This window comes from Culicoides brevitarsis, chromosome 2, assembly GCF_036172545.1.
Source record: "Culicoides brevitarsis isolate CSIRO-B50_1 chromosome 2, AGI_CSIRO_Cbre_v1, whole genome shotgun sequence".
NCBI lineage: Eukaryota > Metazoa > Arthropoda > Insecta > Diptera > Ceratopogonidae > Culicoides > Culicoides brevitarsis.
Genome location: NC_087086.1, coordinates 32077752 through 32097983, shown reverse-complemented (window position 1 = coordinate 32097983; position 20232 = coordinate 32077752). Strand labels below are relative to the sequence as shown.

Below are 20232 nucleotides of genomic sequence, written 5' to 3'. Positions count from 1 at the left end.
TATACGGTCAATGACTTTTTTACAAAAATATTCTAAAATAAATTTTTCGGTTTTGATTTTCTAAAGAAAAAATTTGAAAAATTGGTATTTAAAAGAAATTAATTTATTTATTTTTTAGGCCGCTCCAAATGAAACTCAATAGTTTTGTCCGATGCCCCATTTTATTTTCGAAAATCCAATGGGGCAAAATAAAAAAAAAAGTTAAAAATTTCATCAAAAATTACCAATTTTTGGTGTATTTTCATAATTTTTCATGAAATTTCTCAGAAAATTTTTCAATTTTTAGTAACTTTTGTATTAAAAATCGTATTTTGACATAAAATTTTCTTTAAAAATTAATTTTCATGAAAATTATTGAATTTTTTTTTCAAAAAAAATTTGACAGTTATTTTTGTGATATTAATTTTTTTCAACTTTAATTAATTTTGTTTTAAATCAATTTTTAATACACAAATATCAATTTTTATTTCAAAAATTTTGGACAAAACTATAGAGTTTCATTTGAAGCGGCCTTAATTTAAAAAAATATTTTTTGAGTAAAAATTTAAAATACCTAATGATTTTTAAAAAAAAAAAAAAAAAAAAAAAAATTAATAAATAATTTATAAGAATTAATATTTTTAACGAAAATTTTTAATTTTTTTCGAAAATAATTTTAAAACTTTAATTAAAAAAATTATTTTGAAAATTATTTTTTTAAGGAAAACATTTTTAAAAATTGATTTTAATTGAAAAATAATTTTAAAAAAATTACCTCTGTTTGGAAACACGCAAGCAAATTCACGAGGAAGGGATGTCTTATCGTATTAGCGACTTCGAAAATTCTCTTCTCACTCAACAACGACTCAACTTCATCGCGTGCAATAATATCGCCCTTCTTGAGTGCCTTTATCGCATAATATTCATTCCGGTTTTTATACTGTGCAAGAATAACTTTTCCAAAGTGACCGCGACCCAGCACGCTCAGCAGTTTGAAATCGTTGAGGGACATGCCGATACTGCTCGATTGTACGATTGTCGCTGCCGAAGGTCGACGACCCTTTTCGTAAAGCTCTCGTACGACAGGCGGTCTACGTGAGGCATCCAAACTTGGCGGGCGCTGAGGAACTGCGGGAGGCGTTGGCTTCGATTGCATTGGCTGTTGCGTTGGAGGCGGAGGCGCGACACCCGTGAACGATTGCATCGAGTTACGAGGATCGTTTATGAGCATGTTGTTCATTTGGGAAATGATCTGAAAAAATTTCGAAAAAATAAATTAGTCGAAAATTTAAGGAAAATCATTTTTTTTTAGTTGAAAATTCTAAAAGCTGTTACAGTGCATTTAAAAAATTTTGATTTTTTTTGGTTTTTTTGCCAATTTTTTAATCTATTGTTACATGTTAGCACGAGAATCGCCCAAATTGGAAACTAAAAAGCCACGGAGAAGGGTTAAAAAGTGTTTCTATTGGGGGTTAGGAAGCTCTACTAGATATTTATTAGATATCTGACCTCAATATCAATTTGATCTCGTACAACAAACTCTTGCGGCTCATCATCTTCCTCCTCGGGGTACTCGACAACGGGCATTTGGTTCGCATCGGGCGTCGGAGGCATCTCAACAATTGGACTTGGCGGCACAATTCCGCTTCCGCCCATCAATAACACAGGAGGCATCGTCAAAATGGGTCTCAGGAGATCCGGCGCATCGTCTTTGTGCGCGGGCGATCTTTGGAAAGGCATTGGCGGATCCTGAAACTGCAACGGAGGCGGCGCTTGTATCAAATCACCCGAATTCTCCATCATGGTATCGTCATCGTGGTGCTGCAGGAAATCGAATTCTTGTAATGCCATCTGAAGCTGCGTTGATGATCGATTTTGATGACGATGATGTTGATGAGTATTGAAGGTCAGCACCAATAATATTTGTGTTTTTTTTGGTTTTGGGGTGATTTTTTGTACAGTGTGGGATAAAAGTGTTTGGTTTTTTGTTTGTTTGGAAAAGAAAACAGAAAAAAGGGGTGATACAGATTTTTGTTTTTGTCTGATTTGTACATGCAAAGTGGTTGGGTTTCATTTTTTTACAAGATTTGAGCAAAAATTTACACAAAAAATCGGTCAAACGGAAGTGCTCTAAGCGCTACACTTCAAAATTTGTACAAAAAAATTTTGAAAAAAGCCTTCAACCTGATGAAAGTGCAAAAAAAAAGCCATCTTACCTCGGGATCCATGGATTTTTGTGTTGGGGGCGGAGGCGGCGCAGGCATTGGAGGCTTCTTAATGGGCGGCGGCACTTGTCTGAAACTCGATGGCGTACTCATGGATGGTTTGGGTGACTGTTGATGTAAATTCGCTAAGCTAGAATGATCTGCCGTCAAGTTTTGCTGACTTTGGCTCGTCTGGAATTGACGTTGGGGATCGCCAGATGGTAAAACGCAGACACCATGAATGCCTAAAAGACAAAAAATGTTAAAAATCAAAATTATTTTGGATAAAAATGACTTACCTAAGGGTCTTCCGCCTTGCAAACCGACAGTTGTGGCATCAGGATTCTCTCCAAGCGTCTCTGAGGGCTCCATTTCCGCTGCTTCAATGTCCAACGGTTGAACGCCCGACAAATAGTTATCATTTGGTGTTGTTGGTGTCGTCACAATGTTCGCATTTTGTGGCTGATGACTCGATGTTTGGCTTCGCTTCAAGAGACGACCCCAAGTTGCGATATTTACGTTCAGTTGTTTCGCCCGCTTCACTTGTTGCTTGTTGAAAATCATCCGTTGACGCTGCAACTTTGGTTTTCGCGAGATCATGGGGTCAATGAACTTGATTTCGGCAAAAACGAGACCCTGCGGTTCGAGTTGCAACGCCATGCCATGCCGAATGTCGTCGACAAAGTCCTCGAGTCGCAGAAATTTGACGGCACAAAGTGATCTCCAGTCGCGCCAATATATGTCGATCTCGAGTTCGCGCGATTTTTCTAGATCGATGCTGAAACGTTGATCCCACGCTTGTTGCGAGCAACTTTTCCACGCAGTTTGCGCGACAGTTGTGTTATCTAACTTTATGACAGCCATAATTTCGTTCGATGTCTCATCTTTGACGCTGTAACTCTTCGAACTCTTGGAAATGCCCTTCACGAGACTTTTGAACTCGCCGGGACTTTGACGCGATCGTCCTGGAACATCTTCGAGCAAGCCTTGGCATCCCATGAGACGAACTTCGAGTTTGCCGGTGACAGCAGCGATGCGTCCCTGCGATGTGGGATGCTTGACAATTTGATTGCCGCGAAAGGGATGCAACGAGGTGTATTGAACGGGCAGCGGACTCGAAGCTTGTACGTTTTGTAATTCAGCCTTGATTTGAGCGGCAGCTGGAGAGTCTGCGGGCAACTCTAATCTACGTAATTCTAATGAGCGTCGCAGTAAATCTAATTTTCTCGATGATTCGACGAGAGTTCCTTGAGCCTTGAATAAGAAAAAAATCAAAATTTAACAAAAATTTTCAGAAATTCAAAGAAAAATTAGAAATCGGCTCCGAAATCGACATAAAAACACATAAAAATCTTAAAAATTTATTTTATTTTAGTAAAATTAACGAAAAAAATGCAAATTATTAGTCAACATTCTCTCCGCGCTTCCATTTTTGCAAGCGCGTTATCGGCATAAGCTCTCCAACGGATTGCGCTCGTGTCCTATATTGCTCCCGTTCAGCCATCCATTGTCGACAATGATCACACAAGCATTCTGGATTCCGTACGGGGCCTATATGATGCCCGGGTTTCCTCAAACCGCCAATTAATCTACCGAAATTCTTCGCTCTGCTCAAATAATCGTCCGAATAAATGTCCGGAGTGAAAGATTTCAACGTTGAAGCTCGACTATTACGTCCTGATGACGTCACAACATCTTTACTACCCGCTTTAGGCAAGTCTCCTGTCGCAGTTTTCTCTGGCTGACAACATTTCACAGTGTCAACCGAGTCTGTATTACTAATATCCAGCGATCTACTCGACGCATTCTTCATTTTATTGAATTTTTCGAACACAAACTCCTGTAAAGCGTCTTCTTCGGAATTTTCTTCCGAATCGGAGTGACTTTTTTGTGTCATTCCCATCCGTTTTCGCTTCAAATAACTATCTTGCATCTTTTTTTGTTCATATAAAAATTTTCTTTCAACCTCGGGTGAGTTAAATTGCGACGTTTTCGAAGCCCAAACATTCTGATCCATGATTTTGATGCGTAATTTGTCCTCGGAATTGGCGTATTCGAAGCTGTCTGACGGGTAAAGGAGACTATTTCGACTTGCGGGATAGCTTTCGGGCTCAACTTCCTCAATAGACACCGATTGTTGCAAAAAAGACGAGACACTGCTGCATGTGGCATCACGAAAAGTCGATAAACTCGAGTTGGGATAGTTGGAACTAATAGCGTCATCGCTAATATCTCGTCGAAACGGGTTCATGCGGGATTTCATCGCGTTAAATTTCCGTATTTGCGCTTGATCGCCGAGATATTTGTTGAAAAGCATCTGTTTCGACTCGTCGATCTCGTCTTTTGTGCTTGATTTTTTCAACGGGAACAAATTTCCGCTGGAATTTGTGGGCGTTGATGCCAATTTTCGCGGTAATTCTTTGCCAGCGACGAATCTTTGGCGTAATTTCATCTCTTCCGACTCGAAAACCGTTTGTGGCGTCGCGTTGGATTGATTATCGCATGTAGGACTCATCACTTTGCTTGGGCTATTGCCGCCGCTTGTGTCTTCCGCATCAGATGCCGTACAATAAACGTCAATATGAACCGTTCTTGGGGGTTTTTTCTTCGCACCGGCACTATCGCAGCATCGATTTCTGCTACTTTGACTCGCTTTCGATGAAATTGTGTTCGTTGGTGATTGGAAATTCGGAGATCGATCGAGTTTATTTGGAGGCTAAAATAAAAAAATTGTTAAAATCGACCAAAAATGGGAAAAAAAAGCTTTACCGAAAGCATTTGCCTTTCACATTCACGACTCTCCTCAACTAATTTCCGCAATTCTTGCATTTGTTTGCGTCGCGTTTCCAATTCCGCCCAATCTTTCGTGTAGTAAACCTCACAATCGCTCGTTTGCACTGCCGCATCCTTCGAATCTGTGTCGTTTTCCGTCTTGAGTGACGACGAAAAGTCATTTTCTGTCGTTTCGCGCATCAATTGAGGCATCAAATCCGCACAAGCAGTCAACACGATGCTACACGTACTCGTACATTGCGGATTTTTGCCTTGACTATCGATGCCGCTATCCGTTCCCATCGTGTGTGTCGCGTTAAAACTCCCAGAATTCACCTAAAAAAAATTTGTTTATTGTTGCTGTCACTTTTTTCGCCATTAAATATTATTAGAAGGGTCATTTCCTTTTGTTTCACGTTTCTTTTTGTGATCGTTGATCTCAACGTTGCTTGGCGCGATGCCAAAAAACGTTTTCGGCACGTCATCAAACAAAGAAATGACCCATCTTCGTACCTTTGAGGCGTCAAAAGTGTCGGTAATTGCCTTATCCGGGCAATCGGAGCGCCATTTGTAGACAAAAGTTTGCGTATTTCCGCCATCGGTGGATCTCGCATCGGATCGAGGCGATGCAAGTCGCCCCAAACTTTGACTTCGCTTCACATCTGAAGGTCGAACGAGCTTTAATTGGGCGTGAACTGTCCATTCAGCTGTCAATTCTTCCTTATCATTTATCGCTTCCATTTTTTTGCGATTTTCCTATTGCCACTGAACAACAACTAACAAGGTGTCACAATCGCAACTTGTGTCTCTTCTCACAGCAACTTGGCATCCGTTCAAATATTCCATTTAACAAAAAAAAAAATCGTCGTCGTCGTTTGAATTTTATTTTAATTTTTCATATTTTATTGGAATTAAAGTTTTTTCTCTCTATTATCTCGGCTAATTTGTCACTTTTTTGTACTTTTTCTTCAATCTTATTATGTAAGATCTACTTAATTTTCATCTTTTTCAGAGTTTTTCAATCGGAAATTCAGTCTTTTTGCTCTTTCGTCAAAAAATCTCCAGATTTCCGCCTTTTTTATTCCACAATTCGTCAAAATTAATCGCTTTTCAATCTTTTTTCGTCAAATTTTCCGCAAATAAAAATTTGTCAAAAACCGTTCTACATCTATTTCACATGAAATCAAGTATTCTACTGTCTCTGCTTATGAATATTTTCGGATTTTCCTCTCCGTGTTGAGTTTTTCTTTCGTATGACGACCCACACTTGCAGAGAAAATCTCGCAAGTGAACATGTGTGTGCAGATGATCCCCAGATTTGTAAAATATGAGATAATTTTTTAGAGTTTTTCACTAAAATTTCATTCGCAAATTATTTTTTTCGTTTTTCGCAAGTAAGGCACAAACTGCTGAATCATCGTTGCGATGTCGCGCCGGTTGGCTGACGGATGATCGATCGATTTTTGCCCACCTGAGATGCTTTTAGAGGTCAACGAGCTCATTTTCACAACCAAATCAATGTTACCATTGTCGACACGGGTCAAAATTTTTACGAAATAAATTTTCTCATGGTCATTAAAGTTATTTTTTTAACATGCTTCGCACTAAAATAAACACAAAAGATGAGAATTTTGGCGTCATCTGTTTCAATCGTTTTTGATAATAAAAGTTTTTTCGCGGAAAATTGCGATTATAAAGACATTAGAACGCATTTTTAGGTAATTTTCAAAAAATAAAGTTAAATTATTTAAAAAAAAAATTGAAATGAATTTTAATTCAAATTATTTTTAAAAAAATTAAATTTTTAATTAAAACTAAATTCGATTTTTAATAAAAATAAAATTAAATAAAATAAAAAATATTTTTGATAATTTTTTTTAATAAAAAAATTAAATTTTTAATAATTTTTTAAATAAAAATTTTATTTTTTATAAAATAAATAAAAAAGTGAATTTTTAATTTAACTTTCAATAAATATTAAAATTATTAATTAATATTAAAAATTAAAAAAAATAATTTTTAATTAATATTATGAAAATTAATTGAAAAAAAATAAATTTTTATCAAAATAAAATAACTGAAGGTAGTTTTTAAATTTTTTTTCTTAAAAAAAATTAAAAATTTTTAACTTTTTTGATAATTTAATTAATATTTTAAAAATTCGGTTAAATTATTATCAAAATAAAATATCTAAAGGTAATTTTCAAATTTTTTTTTCTTAATCAAAAAAAAAATTAAAAATAAAAAATTATCAAAAATTTGTAAAAATATTAATAAAAAATTTGAAAATTCTCATTTCAAATGACAGACAAACCCCTTAAAATAAAATTTTCTATCAAAAATGCGCTCGAAAGGTATTTCTAATAATAATATCCGTCTATTTTTAGTGGAAAACAGAAAAAATCTTTTGATAATTTTAGACACGAGTTCCATTCAGCTTAGAATCGTGTGCAATTTTCACATTTTCGATAAATTTTCTTTGTTTTTAGTTTATCATGGTCGCTCTTTCCCAACAATTTTTTTTCCTTCAAATAAATATTTGATCAAGAAAATTCTCAGAAATCATAAAAAATATTTTATTTCACTCAAGAACCGTTTCTTCGTTCATTCGCTTAATTTTATGCTCTTCGTCTTGCAGCAGTAATAATAATAATTATTTTCATTAAAATTAAATCTATGCTCTAATTCATGATTCACCAACATATCACATATTTTATGAGCTGAGCAGAGCATGTTATTTACAAATAAATTTTTATCGTTTTTTTCTACTACAAAGTCAAGCAGTCTCGAGCGGAATTCGCGTGTTTCGGCATGCGTGACCATGATTTCTTCCGAATTTCTCGTAAAAATGCGCTCACATGCGGGTTTTGTGTGTTTTTTCATCCGAGAAAATACGAGTCCCGTCAAAATATGACCCACTTTCGGGCCAAAACAGACAATTAACAGAACATAAAATGCGATGTTGAGTGGATTATCTATCATCGTTTTGAATAAAAACACTCGGTTTGTTCTGCGTTTCTCGGATCATAACAAATCTTAGTCATGCGAGAGACGCAAATGTAGCGAATTGTCTGTAATGAAAGTGAATTTGCACCGAAAAATGAGATAAGTGTGAGAAAAACTCGCAATATTTATGTTATAAATTTTTTTTTGAGTGATTGACAGGCATTTAATTGGGAATAAAGTTCCCAGATTTACGAGTTTTGAGCGAAAAATGAGTCTGCTGAACGTGAAAAAAGCGCTCGAGACGATTTTTGACAACAAAAGAAGGTCGTTCACCCGAAAAAAAGTAATAAATGTTTATTTAAATTACGACAAGTGATGATCATCAATCTCGACGCGGAGCCAATCTCGAAAAAAATGAAGCGTTTGTTTATACACTTACCTCTTGAAATGCCTTTTTATCGATATTTTTGTTACTTTGCAGTATGCGGATAACATTTTTGGCACCATCGACGACAGCTGCCTCGATGCGCAACCGATGTCGCAGTTCCTCGATGCGTTCTTCCAACGAATTCTCCAAATGTCGCGTCTTCGGATCGCCGTTCTCGTCCGACACGTTATTCAACTGTCGATTTTGCTTGACCTTGAGGATGCGCAACTTCAAGAACTCGATTTTGGTTTTGCTGTCGGCGAGCATTTGTTGCGCTTCCGCAAGTAGTTTCTTGTCGCGCCCATTGTGCCCATGCAAAATGCTCTGAATCATGTTTTCGGCACCATTTTTCACCTTTGTCTCGATACTGAGTTGCTTCTCGAGCGACTGGAGCAGCTTGTCGTTGACACTGATGCCTTGCTGCGTGTCGCTGGCGTGGGCGGCAATCGGCGACGTAAGGAATTCTGGAACGAAAAAAGGCAATAAATCAGTTTCAAATACGAAAAGCAAATAAATATTCAGAGGAAGACAAAAAGGGCCGTATATGGCGAAAATATCAAGGGAACAACCACCTGTGTCGGTGTGCACGACGCGCTCGCATTACTTAACGGATACAGAAAAAAAACCGGTCATTGCAACGATCGATCGTTCGAGTGTCGTCATAGAAGTCGAGCTACCTGATGTTTGACCTTAAAATATTTTTTTATTGTTTTATTGAATTTTTAATTGTAACAAAGCGCGAATTTCATCTTGTGCTCAAGTGTCGCTTGCGGCGACCTTCCTTCGACTTTATTCCTCAATGAATGTGCATCAAAGCAATTTAATCCAACTTTTTTTTCATAACATAACAAATAATTGATTATTATTATGCATTCAGTTAAGTCCAAGTTCAATTGCATCATAAACTGTTCGTGTTCGCTGGACTTGGCGCGCAACACACACAATTTCTGGTTTCAATCAAGACATTTTATTTTTAAAAATTGTTTCGTTTTGTCTTGTTTGTTTATAAAAGAGACATAAATTTAAATAAAAAGTGAGAGATAAAAGCAATTTTGATTATGAATGGCTTCTAAATTAATAGTTGAAAGAGTTTTTCGGTCAAAAAGTTGAGATTCTTAAAAGAAAATTGTCAAAAAGACAAAAAATTTAAAAAGTTCACTAAAAATTTTAAATTTGATTAAAAATATTATGAAAAATCTTAAAAAAAATCTATTGAAAATTTTTAAAAAAATAATTATTAATCAACTTAGAGGGCAAAATTGGTCACTGAAGCTCTTAAAAGTCAAAATTTAGCATGTCTATGGATCAAAAAGTGTGACTTGGATCATTAACACTCGTCAGTTTATCAAAAAATTAAACTCAAAAGCTGATAAATGAGCAAGAAATTGCTTGAAAAGGAGAAAATTCGTTTAGTTGAAGTAGAAAATGGTCTAAAATTTATCAATTTGTGTACTTTCAAACCTTTAGAAGAGCTCAAGTTATGAATTAAAGTCAAAATTTATCATAAGAGAACACTTCTAACAAAATTTTCTATCATTATTAGTCAAAAAGTGCTTCTTAAAGGTCATAAGTTCACCTCAAAAGTCTCAAGTGAATGTTAGAACTTCAAAAAATAGTGTCTACTTTTAACCAATAGGTACAAAAGTACTCAAAAATCATAAAAATTCGTCAAAGTGAACCATATATTGCAATTTGAACTCTATAAAATTGCCTCATGATGAAAGAAGTTTCTGAAAAATTTGCAAAAATGACATGACAACGTAAAAAAGTTAATTTTTTCGTAGAATAATATTCTTAAAATAGTTTGAAAAAATGTTCTTAATAGCAAGAGACTCAAAAAATAAGCTTTTTAAACTAAAAATGATCAAAATTTTGCTTAAAGACACTGAAATTCGTTATAAAAAGCCATAAAATGAAGTGAAATTAGTTAAGATTTATATTTTTATGACTTGAAATTGACTAAAATGATGAATTGAAGTCAAATACTTTTACAAAAAATTAAATTTTATCAAAAGTTCATACAATTGATGGCTTAAAAACCTTTCAGAGCTCTTTTTCACCATCAAAATTATTAAAACATCAAAAAATTATTTAAAAAATCACTTATATACTCGCAACTAACCATAAATTACACTAAAAACTCCTCCAACTCCCTTTCAATCCCTGACAAATCCTTCAAGAAACCAATTTAAGAAAAAAAATGAATCAACTCGAATGTTCTCAGACGGAAAAAAACCTTTCGCCAAACCTCACGTCGTGCCTTGAAATGAAAATTTCCGTGAAATTCGTCATTCAATTCGCCTCGAATTCATTGGCCTTTTGTCTCATTTCATCATGCAACAATATTTTTTTTTACTTTTTTTTTCATTCCAATTTAATCACTCAACCATAATAATTACGTTTTATGCGTTTTATTTTGCATCTAAAAATAAAATCGAGAATTTTTTATCATTTGCTATTCAAATAAAACTACATAACGTAATAATTCAACGAAATAAAAGTAAATATCATAAAAATAAATGAAACACACTTTCATTTTCATCGTTCATTAAATCCAGTTTCCTGTGCTTGCTTTGCTTTATTTTATATTTTTTTTTTGTTGTCGCATGGCAATCTAACCACATAATAAACTTGTGTGTGTGTCTCGTTAGGAAGTAAAATTATTGCTTTGACACTGTCCTACACACTTTTCGACTTTTATCATCTAGTCGCGTCGTCGTTTCGCGATAAAAGACCGGTACACTTAATTTTTTTATTTTTCAGCCTGAGACAATGACAATCCAATTTTTTTTCAGTTTTCGTAATAAAGCGACGTAAAATCGCGAGTTCAGGAAGAAAGTCAGCCGAAAGTCTTCTATTGTTGTTCACATTCACCAGCGCGCGATGCGTTACATAAGCGAAAAAAAAGCAGCAACAACACATGCAAGAATAAATTGTGCAGAGGAGGAAATTAGCGCACTGCACATGAGCTCGTTGTTTGTTACAAATTACGTGAGAGAGGTAACTGTAACAACAAAGAAATTAATTAAACTTGTTTCCTATATTTTTTTCGCGTTTTTTTGTAAATAAATAATAATTAAAAATTGGGTTACTGATGCTGGATTGAAGTCACTTCTCTTCGGTTGCAAGTCAAGTCAAAAGTTATGCAAAAAAAGTAACGGTGAATTTATCGCATTCGCAACACACACACACTAAAATTTTATTGTTGTTGAAATATCGCCGCAGTTTTGATCAAAATCGGTTTCTATTTATCTCTCCATCAATTATTTTCATGCATAATTTATTTGATCTATTTATGGCAAATTTTTCGAGAGTATTTTATTTTTGCGGTTCAGTGTAAAGTTTTGTTTTTTTGAGAGTTTTGATTGTTAAATGGCTTTAAAAAGACATTGCTCTTAAAGTTTGAGGGTGTGTTGGTCGATGAAGAAGTGTCGCATAAGGCACAATGACCAGGAAAAAAACGTTTTTTATCTTAATTTCTTCATAAAATTTGATGAAAATGGAATTTTTAGTGGAATTAAATGGAATTTTGATGCATCATAGGGGAGTATAAGTTCTATTTTGAGATGATTTTAATATAAAAAGGCAGTTTTTATGAAAATTAGAAGTTAAAAGTGTTCTAGGAGTGTCAATTTTGAGAAAAATATTTTAAAAAATTGTTCTAAAATGAAAATTTTGACGCTAAAAGTTGAAGTTTGGATAAAAATGAATCAAAAATTGTTTAAATTAGTCGAAAAATGCTCTTAAAAGACTTTCTTTAATTGAAATTCAGCAATTTTCTGTCGAATTAAAATAAGGCTATTTTCGGTTCGTCTTCGGAGCAATTTAGGACTCATATCACTCAATATTATTGTCAAAAGTACAGTAACTCGCTTTAAATTTAATATGGAGTCAAAATTTTGACAAAAACGTTCTATAAAAAAAAAATCCAGTAAAAATGGAACTTAAGTACTTAAAATTTGTCTAAAAAAGCTTCAAAAAACATCAAATAAATTTTTTTAATTAATAAAAATTGCTTTCAAAATCATTTTCGGGTAAAATTAGGACTCATGTTTAACAAAAGTGTGTAAAAAAATGTCCAAAAAGCTTCCAAATGAATGTTAAAAGTACAAAATCTCATTAAAAATAATTTCTGATATTAAAATTTTAACAGTAAAGGTTCATTGAAGACATATTTTTGCTCAAAATGAAACTTTTTCAATTAAATTTGGTCCAAAAAATGCTTAAAAAGGCATTTAAGAGAGAGTCAAAGTCAAAAGTCTACCATTTTTCATTGAAATTTGCACTCTCGAACCCTAATATTTACTTAAATTTCCTGTCATAAAATCGCCATAAAATTCCCTTCAAGTCCTCTAAAATAACAAAAAATCATGAAAACTCACCTTGTCCATTACTACTGACAGTATTCCCCTGCGTGAGAATAATTTGACTTTCCAAATCTTGCAGTTCTGCATTCAATTCTGCAATTTTATTGTTACTTTTCTTCACGATTGACGCGACGTCAGATAGGGAACGTCTATCTGTCGACACTTCTCTCAGCTTTTCCGCGCCTTCTTTTATCTAAAACGCAAAATTTCTTCATAAAATCCACTTTTTTCATCAAAATTTCGTAAAATTACCTTTAATTCTTTTCTGATTTCCCTGCGGATCGCTTCCTTAATCTCCTCCAGTCGATCCGGTATCGCACTGTCCGGCGTATTGTCTGTTAATCCATATTTGTTGCTTAATTCGTAGAGAATTACTGGATGCTTGATGTATTCTCCCTGCACGAAAGACAAAAAAAAAGTAGAAAACAAATTAATTAAGTCCATAAAACATCCGCCTAAGCTAATCGGAGAAAATTTAAATAAATAATAACAGTAACAAACAACTTTTATAGCGCAGAAAAAAATTTCTATGCAAATGTTTTCCTTGAACATGAACTTTTACTACGAGTTGTAGTAAAAAAAAAAGTAACGCGCGACAACCGATCGAAACGATGTCGATATAAATATTTTTTTTTTGCACAAAAACACGATAAATTGATTCCGCAGCAAACATATCATTACGGTGCGCGCGTGTTTTTATCGAATTATTGCGAGAAATGCGCAAAGTGACACGAAAACTCCTCACCATGAAACACGAAAGAAAGCTGCGTGATGCCCTCTTGGCCCTGCGACAACTACGACGGTGTCCGACAACGACATTTCCAGATGTTAAATCCATTTTTCTTGCACACGACATGTACAACTTTGTCAAAACAACACGATCATTTAGTCGATATTCGATACTTTTTTGTGTTGCGATCGATTGAGCGAAGAGAAAAGTAGTCACGAGAGATCTCAATTGATTAATAAAAGTAATTATTAATTTTATTAGAGTTTTATTGGTTGTTGCCGATTAAATTATTAGTAATTTATTTGCAATTTCTCGATCATCCGTGCAATGAACCTTGCTGACTAAATTCAGTGTGACACTAACAAACCGCAAATGAGCACTGAACAGGTAGAAATTTTTTTTACATAAGAAATCGCGTTATCTTATCAGGGTTTTGTCATTTTTTGTAGATAAATTGTTTGAAGTTGGAAGGGAAGTCGTTCAATTTGAGCGATATGGAAGTTTGGTAAGGTTAGCGATTGCTGATGTTATCGAAAAATTGTGGTTATGAGTCTTTTTATAGGTTTTAAAACATAAATTTAATAAAATTTTTCATAAAAATCAATTAAAAAATGGTAAAATAAGTTTTTGTAACAGAAAAATTTTAAATTTTTGCTAAAAGACGTAATTCGTCAATAAAACATACGTTAGATGGCGCTGTATAATTTCAAATTTTTAATTTTAAAAGTAAATTTTACCTTAAAAGCGACTTAAGGTTAAACATTGTTCATGATTTTCCAATTTTAATTACAATTTAATTTCAAATGACTTTAAATTTTGGCTTGTAACAAATTACCCACAAATAGATGGCGCTTTATTTATTAAAAATCAATAAAAATTATGTTAAATTAAAAAAAAACATTGTTGATAGTTCAAAAAAATAATTTTAAAGCGTTTTTAGCATATAAGATTTTTGAAGTAAATTAAAATATTTGCTTGTAAAAAATTACCCATCAACAGATGGCGCTTTATTTATTAAAAATCAATAAAAATTTTCTAAATTTAAAAAAAAATCATAATTAACAGTGCAAAAAATTCATTTCTAAGCATTTTTTAGCATAAAAGATTTTTAAAAGAGCTTTAAATATTTGTTTGCGAAAAAAATTATCCACTAGATGGCGCTTAATTTTTAAAAATTAATGAAAAATTTATCCAATTTTAATAAAATTAATTAATTTAAAAAAATATAAGCATTTTTTTAGCATAAAAAATTTTTGAAATCGCTTAATATATTTGTTTGCTAAAAAAAATTATCCACTAGATGGCGCCTTATTTATAAAATTAATGAGAAATAGATCAAATTTTCATAAATTTTTGATCAAGAGAATAAAATAATTTTTCAAAGGCATTCTTTAATCAAAAAAATTTAATAAAACCAACTTAACAAATTAAAAAAAATAATTCCAAAGCGCCATCTATTGCCAAAAATTCTTCTGAAACATAAAACCAACTCCTAACCAAAATTCTGCTTTAAAAAATTAATCCGAATTACCTAGAAAACCATCAATTGATACAAAAAAATCAACTCTACCCATTCATTTCTCGCAAGTCACCACAAAATTTATTGTGTAATCCATCCATCAAAGCCAATAACTTTTTTTTTATTTATATTGAAATTATAACTCAATATTTTTTTTAGCAATATCATCTCCGAATTCAATCTCTTTCGAAAGAGAAACAAAAAAACGTGCCATAAAACCAAATATAGCATACATGGGCGGCATATATCGCATCGTTCGTCTACTGTAAGCGATAATAAGTTTTATTGAACTCGCTACGCATTGCTCGCTCTAGCTTGCTTGCACAATTGATTAATTTAGATAAAAATTAATCGGGTGGTAAAAAAATTATTGGGAGAAAGTGAGAACAATTAATTCCTCCTTATGCGATTATTTGTTATTCAACGATTGTTTTTTTGGGAAGAAATTGTCGGAAGCACCTTGAAACGTCAATTCCTTCAAGAGGCATCGCTTGCACATAACTGAACCTGACACGACTCAATTTAATCGTGAATGCAATCACCTTGATGCGGTGCCAATCGAATAAATTGGATTTGAATCGAGCATCGTGTCACGTTGTTTCAGCACTTTGTCTTCTTTTGAATCATCGCACACACAGAGAGCGAAACAAGATTATGCTAATTTTTGTTCGAAAAAAATAAAATAAAATTTACCTGAGAAGAGCAGACTAAGGTAAGTAATTATTTATAATCCAATTGATCTGTGACATTCTCCATTTATAGAGGTCTCGTTATGTTTGCGTGGATTATGGGTTGAAAGCGAGTGCAAACGAGATTAGGTATCAAACGTGTTACCAAAGGTTAGTTGTTGGATGAATATTTGAATAAATTTACAATGTAGTCGGTGGCAGATTATCGTTTTTTTTTCGATGCATAATGCAGTTAAAGGGATTATTTTATGTAATTTTTGGCACATGAGCTGCGATCAATATTGAGCATTGAGCTTGGAAAGTGTTACGAATTATGACATGGAGATGAAGTTTTTCGTTAAATTGCTTGAATTGCAGCCAATTTTGTCAGATTTTACGAGCAAGGTGGTCTTTCATGTTGATTTTTTATGTCAAAAAAGTGCTTTTAAGTGATTTTTAAAGCATTTTTGGCAACATCAACTATAAAGATTTCTTTGAAAAAGTCCTTAAAGCCTCAAAAAATGCATCAAAAGTAACATGGTAAGCAATTTTTCTTTATGAAAAGTCTCTTAGAAGGTTTGAAATTAATTCAAAATTTTAGAAAAATATGATTTAATGAATTTTTTTATCAACTTAGAGCCGATTTTAAGACAAAATGAAGAAAAAAGTGCCATCTAGAGGTATTTTGAAGACAATCAGCACCATCTATGGGATTTTTAAAGATCATCAGCGCCATCTATGGGATTTTTAAAAATCATCAGCGCCATCTATAGAATTTTTATAGACAATAAGCGACATCTATGGGATATTAAAACAATCAACGCCATCTAAGGGATTTTTTAAGTACAATTAGCGCCATCTGTGGGATTTTTTATAGAAAGTTAAGTTAGCGCAACCTATAGGATTCTTATAGACAATTAGCGCCATCTATGGGGTGTTTGTAGACAGTCAGCGCCATCTATGTGATTTTTAGATGAACTTTATAATTCAAATGTTTTCTATGAATTATTGACGAACCAGTTTCAAATAATTTCTATTTCTTAGAAGCCTTCGAAAGTAAGAAATTCTATTTATGAACAAAGTTTGATGAATTTCAAAGCATTTAGTGTACTTTGAACAACTTTTCAAAGCAATCAGAGCCATCTATTGGTATTTTTAAAAACACTTTTAACTCAAAAATTTAATTTTTAATTTCTTGACTTCTTTTAGAGATCATTTTTCAAAGTCAATGCAATTTCATCGAACATTTTTAACCAATTCTTCAAGATTCAAGATTAACAAAGTTCAAAAAATCAACAAATACCTGTCGCTTTCGGCTCTTACTTTCATCTGAACATCTTGAAATACTCGAAATACCTCTCGAAACAAAGAAGAGATCTCCCGAATAAAAACGTTGCATTCCTCAAGCTACTCATTATCATTCACCATCATCATCATCGTCTGACTAATTGCTCGCAAAATTGCTCAAAACAAAATAGCAACGCTTCTGTTTAGCAAAAATGTACGAGAAATTGGCATTCATTTGATTTGCAAAGCAAAGCAATTAGAAAGTCTTTCTTCTTCTTCTTCTGCTGCTGCTGCTTCGCCATTCCGCACACACTCATGTGTGATTAAATTAATTATAAAAACAAAACGAAAAATATTTATGAAAAACAGTCGAAAACAAAAACAAAAAGGAGTAGCTAATAATAATTAATTAGCAACATCTTTTAAACAACATCTTCAACAATGGAAAGTGTTTTAAAGTGAGCGGAGTTATTACACCTGTATGATATTTTTTTACATTGTTGTGACTTTGCTTCGAAAGCGCAACGAATTTAAGCCGAAATTCGTAAAAAAAGTGAAGTAATTGTTGCATTTTGGTGACAAAAGAGACACGACTGCGTGATATAACGAATGCGGTAATGGCGATGTTGACACGAAGATGTGACGACATCGGTAAGTAGTTCACTTATTTTTGCTTTCAGATGCTTTGGATGGTGTAATTGCGGCATCGAAGGTGGTCTGTCTTCCATCTACCGACATCTAATTAATAAAAACTTCAACCTTCCAATGTTTAAATGTTTATGTTTCCATCGTCAAAACATTTAATTACAGCGAGTTGATGGAGTCGAAGCAAAGAATCTTTTTTCAATTTATTATGAACTTGAATGTTTTTCATAAACAAACGATTTTTTTTCTTCTTAGGCAAGCCGCTTGATCATCAAATTTAACCATCATCATCCTCATCTCTTTAAAAAAAATGGAACAGACGCAAGGTCTACGAAAAAAAATTGTTCATAAACTGTCTTGTTACAGATTTTTATAACAATTTTTTTATTATTATGCAATAATGTTACTTCACGGTAATTGATTCGTGCAAAGACATCATCGCGGAATGACATCCATCCATCCATCTGCAGCAGCGGAAATGTTCGTTCGGCAATTTGTCACAAAAGAAACACGAAAAAAAATAATATGATTGAAGAGCAACCTCTAATACGTCCGTTTCGAGTATTAATTTCAAGTCCACGACGGGCAACAGAGTGTGACAGGTGATTTTTTTTTTGCTGTGCGGTTGATGTCTCGTGTGGTCGATCATCAAAATGGGGAAACTGGGTTATGTTGTGCGCTTTGGAACCAATAAGCCGTGATTGCAATTCATTTGCAGAGTAATGAGATGCGATGTGACATTTATTTGAAGATGTTGTGACATAATTTTAGTGGTTTGGTGATTGGGAATTGCGGAACAGAGGTGAGTTATTGGCATGGAAAATTATTTTTTTGATGATTTTTCTTATTTTTTTGGATTTGATGGAATTAATTTTGGCAAAATTATCAAATTTTTGTGAATTTTGACCGTATTGAGCAAGTTAAAAGTGGCTTAAAAGTTAAAATTTGACTCAAAATTTAATATTTTGATCGTTAATGTCTCAAAATTAGTTCTAATTATTAGAAATTCATCCGAAAAGTCTATATGGATCATTTAAAAAATCATTTTTCTCAGAATTTTAAAACTTTTTATATAAAAATTTGCCGGAAATTGATAGTTTGAATTTCAAATCATTAAATTCCGAGGCTTTTAAGGTAATTTTAGCACAGTTGAAAGATCAAAAAGTGTCTTTTATGTGAATTTGTGATTCAAAAATTAAATTTTTTATTATTTTTCTTCAAAATTTAGTTCTGAAGTTCTAAATAAGGTGTCACGAGGCTGATTTTTTGTAAATTTTTAGATTGTCAGATCCAAAAATAGATTTTTCTAACATTTTTGAGACCAAGGTAAATATGTTAAAAACTTTTTCTTCATAATTTTGATGAAATTTTACTTTTTTTTAGTTATACCCTGAAGAAACGAAATTTAAGGAGCTGTTGAAATAGCTGTGAGTATCCTAACCACTAGACAATATGGGAAAATTTAAACTTTTTTTCAGCAACGAAGTTACTGTCTGTCAAAAATTTCTCAAAATATGTCCTAATACCGTAATCTACATAATGCAAAGAGAAAAAAAACCGTTAAAATTCAAATGAAACGAAAAAATGTAGATAAATTAAGAGAAGGTTAATTTTGAAGTTAAGAGAAAACAATTTCTCTTAAATTTTTAACATTTTTAAACATTTTTTTTAACAAATTTTAGTTGTACTTTTAAATGTTTTTGACACAAAAATGATAATTTTAAAATAAAAATACATAAAAGTACAAAATTAGTTGAAATTTCAAATATTTTAGTTAAAAATTAAAATTGAAACAAAAAAATGTTTACATTTTAAAAAAAGCTCAAGTTCGCGCGTAACCTAATAAAAACATCTAAATTCCCATAAAAATTCCGCAAAACCTGCTCTATAAATTGATAATTAGATCAGACGATTCTCTTTCTTCTGTTTTCTTGCACTTTTTTTTTTGCCTACTTTTGTATGTTACCTCGTTACATTTGCATCATCAGACAGGTAACAAGTAACTAACATGCTAATGCCAGCAAAAAAATAAAACTGAAAATAACGGAAATTCTATACGTTCACAAGTTGTATGCGATTTTTTTGTTCTAGTTAATGTTTGCGCCACATATTCACCGCAAACGAATAATTAAACAAGCGCAACATATATCGGACTCTGTTTTGCGGTTGAATTTTACTGAAGATTTGTGTCAGGGCAAGAAGACTTACGGTGAAGAGATATCCTTTGAGTTTGCTCGTAAAATCCTTCAGCAGCACCATGTTCAAATCAAATCGTTTTTGGTCTTTGTTGTGGTACATAGTTCACTTTATTTGAGTTAAAATTGCACGTTCGGCATTTTTTTATATAATTTATTCCGAAATATCACCCAGTTTTCACTTGTTTCTTTTTAATTCATTTTTTGTGGTATTAATTTTTTATTTTATTCCACTTTTTATCGTCTTCTTCATTTTCTTTCAATTATTTATTAGATCACTGTAAAAAAAACTCGTAGATTAACACACTTCTTCTTCAATTTTTTTTATTTATTTTTTTTTTTTATCCGAAATAATTCGTGAAACGCAATTAAATTGTGTGAATTTTCCATTCATTGTCGTCTTAAATCATACTTTTTACGAGCCACGACGACGACGACACAGAAAAGTGTCACCCGCAAGTTTAATTTTAAAATAAAAAGTCATCGTCTTTAT

The 20232-nt window shown here is 32.8% G+C and overlaps 2 protein-coding genes across 6 annotated transcripts in view; both read right to left on the bottom strand.

Moving 5' to 3' along the window:
• The window catches only part of LOC134832399 (serine/threonine-protein kinase N), a 31289-nt gene that overhangs the window by 1744 nt on the left and 9313 nt on the right, over positions 1-20232 (bottom strand). For 2 of the 5 annotated variants that reach the window (XM_063846407.1, XM_063846408.1), the window contains exons 2-9: positions 19753-20017; positions 12948-13091; positions 12711-12888; positions 8341-8792; positions 2483-3437; positions 2196-2428; positions 1489-1836; positions 755-1231 (exon numbers count right to left, since the gene is read on the bottom strand). In XM_063846407.1, coding sequence (XP_063702477.1) covers positions 755-1231; positions 1489-1836; positions 2196-2428; positions 2483-3437; positions 8341-8792; positions 12711-12888; positions 12948-13091; positions 19753-19842 — 2877 coding nt within the window. In that variant the 5' untranslated portion in view covers positions 19843-20017. The remainder of the gene's footprint in view (positions 1-754; positions 1232-1488; positions 1837-2195; positions 2429-2482; positions 3438-8340; positions 8793-12710; positions 12889-12947; positions 13092-19752; positions 20018-20232) is intronic. The other 3 variants (XM_063846409.1, XM_063846410.1, XM_063846411.1) reach the window with 3 other exon arrangements.
• LOC134832407 (uncharacterized) lies at positions 3586-5873 on the bottom strand. Its single transcript, XM_063846421.1, has 3 exons — positions 5469-5873; positions 4953-5291; positions 3586-4899 (listed from the first exon to the last, which is right to left on the bottom strand). Exons 1-3 carry the CDS (start codon positions 5694-5696, stop codon positions 3586-3588), a joined length of 1881 nt encoding a protein of 626 aa, XP_063702491.1. The 5' UTR covers positions 5697-5873.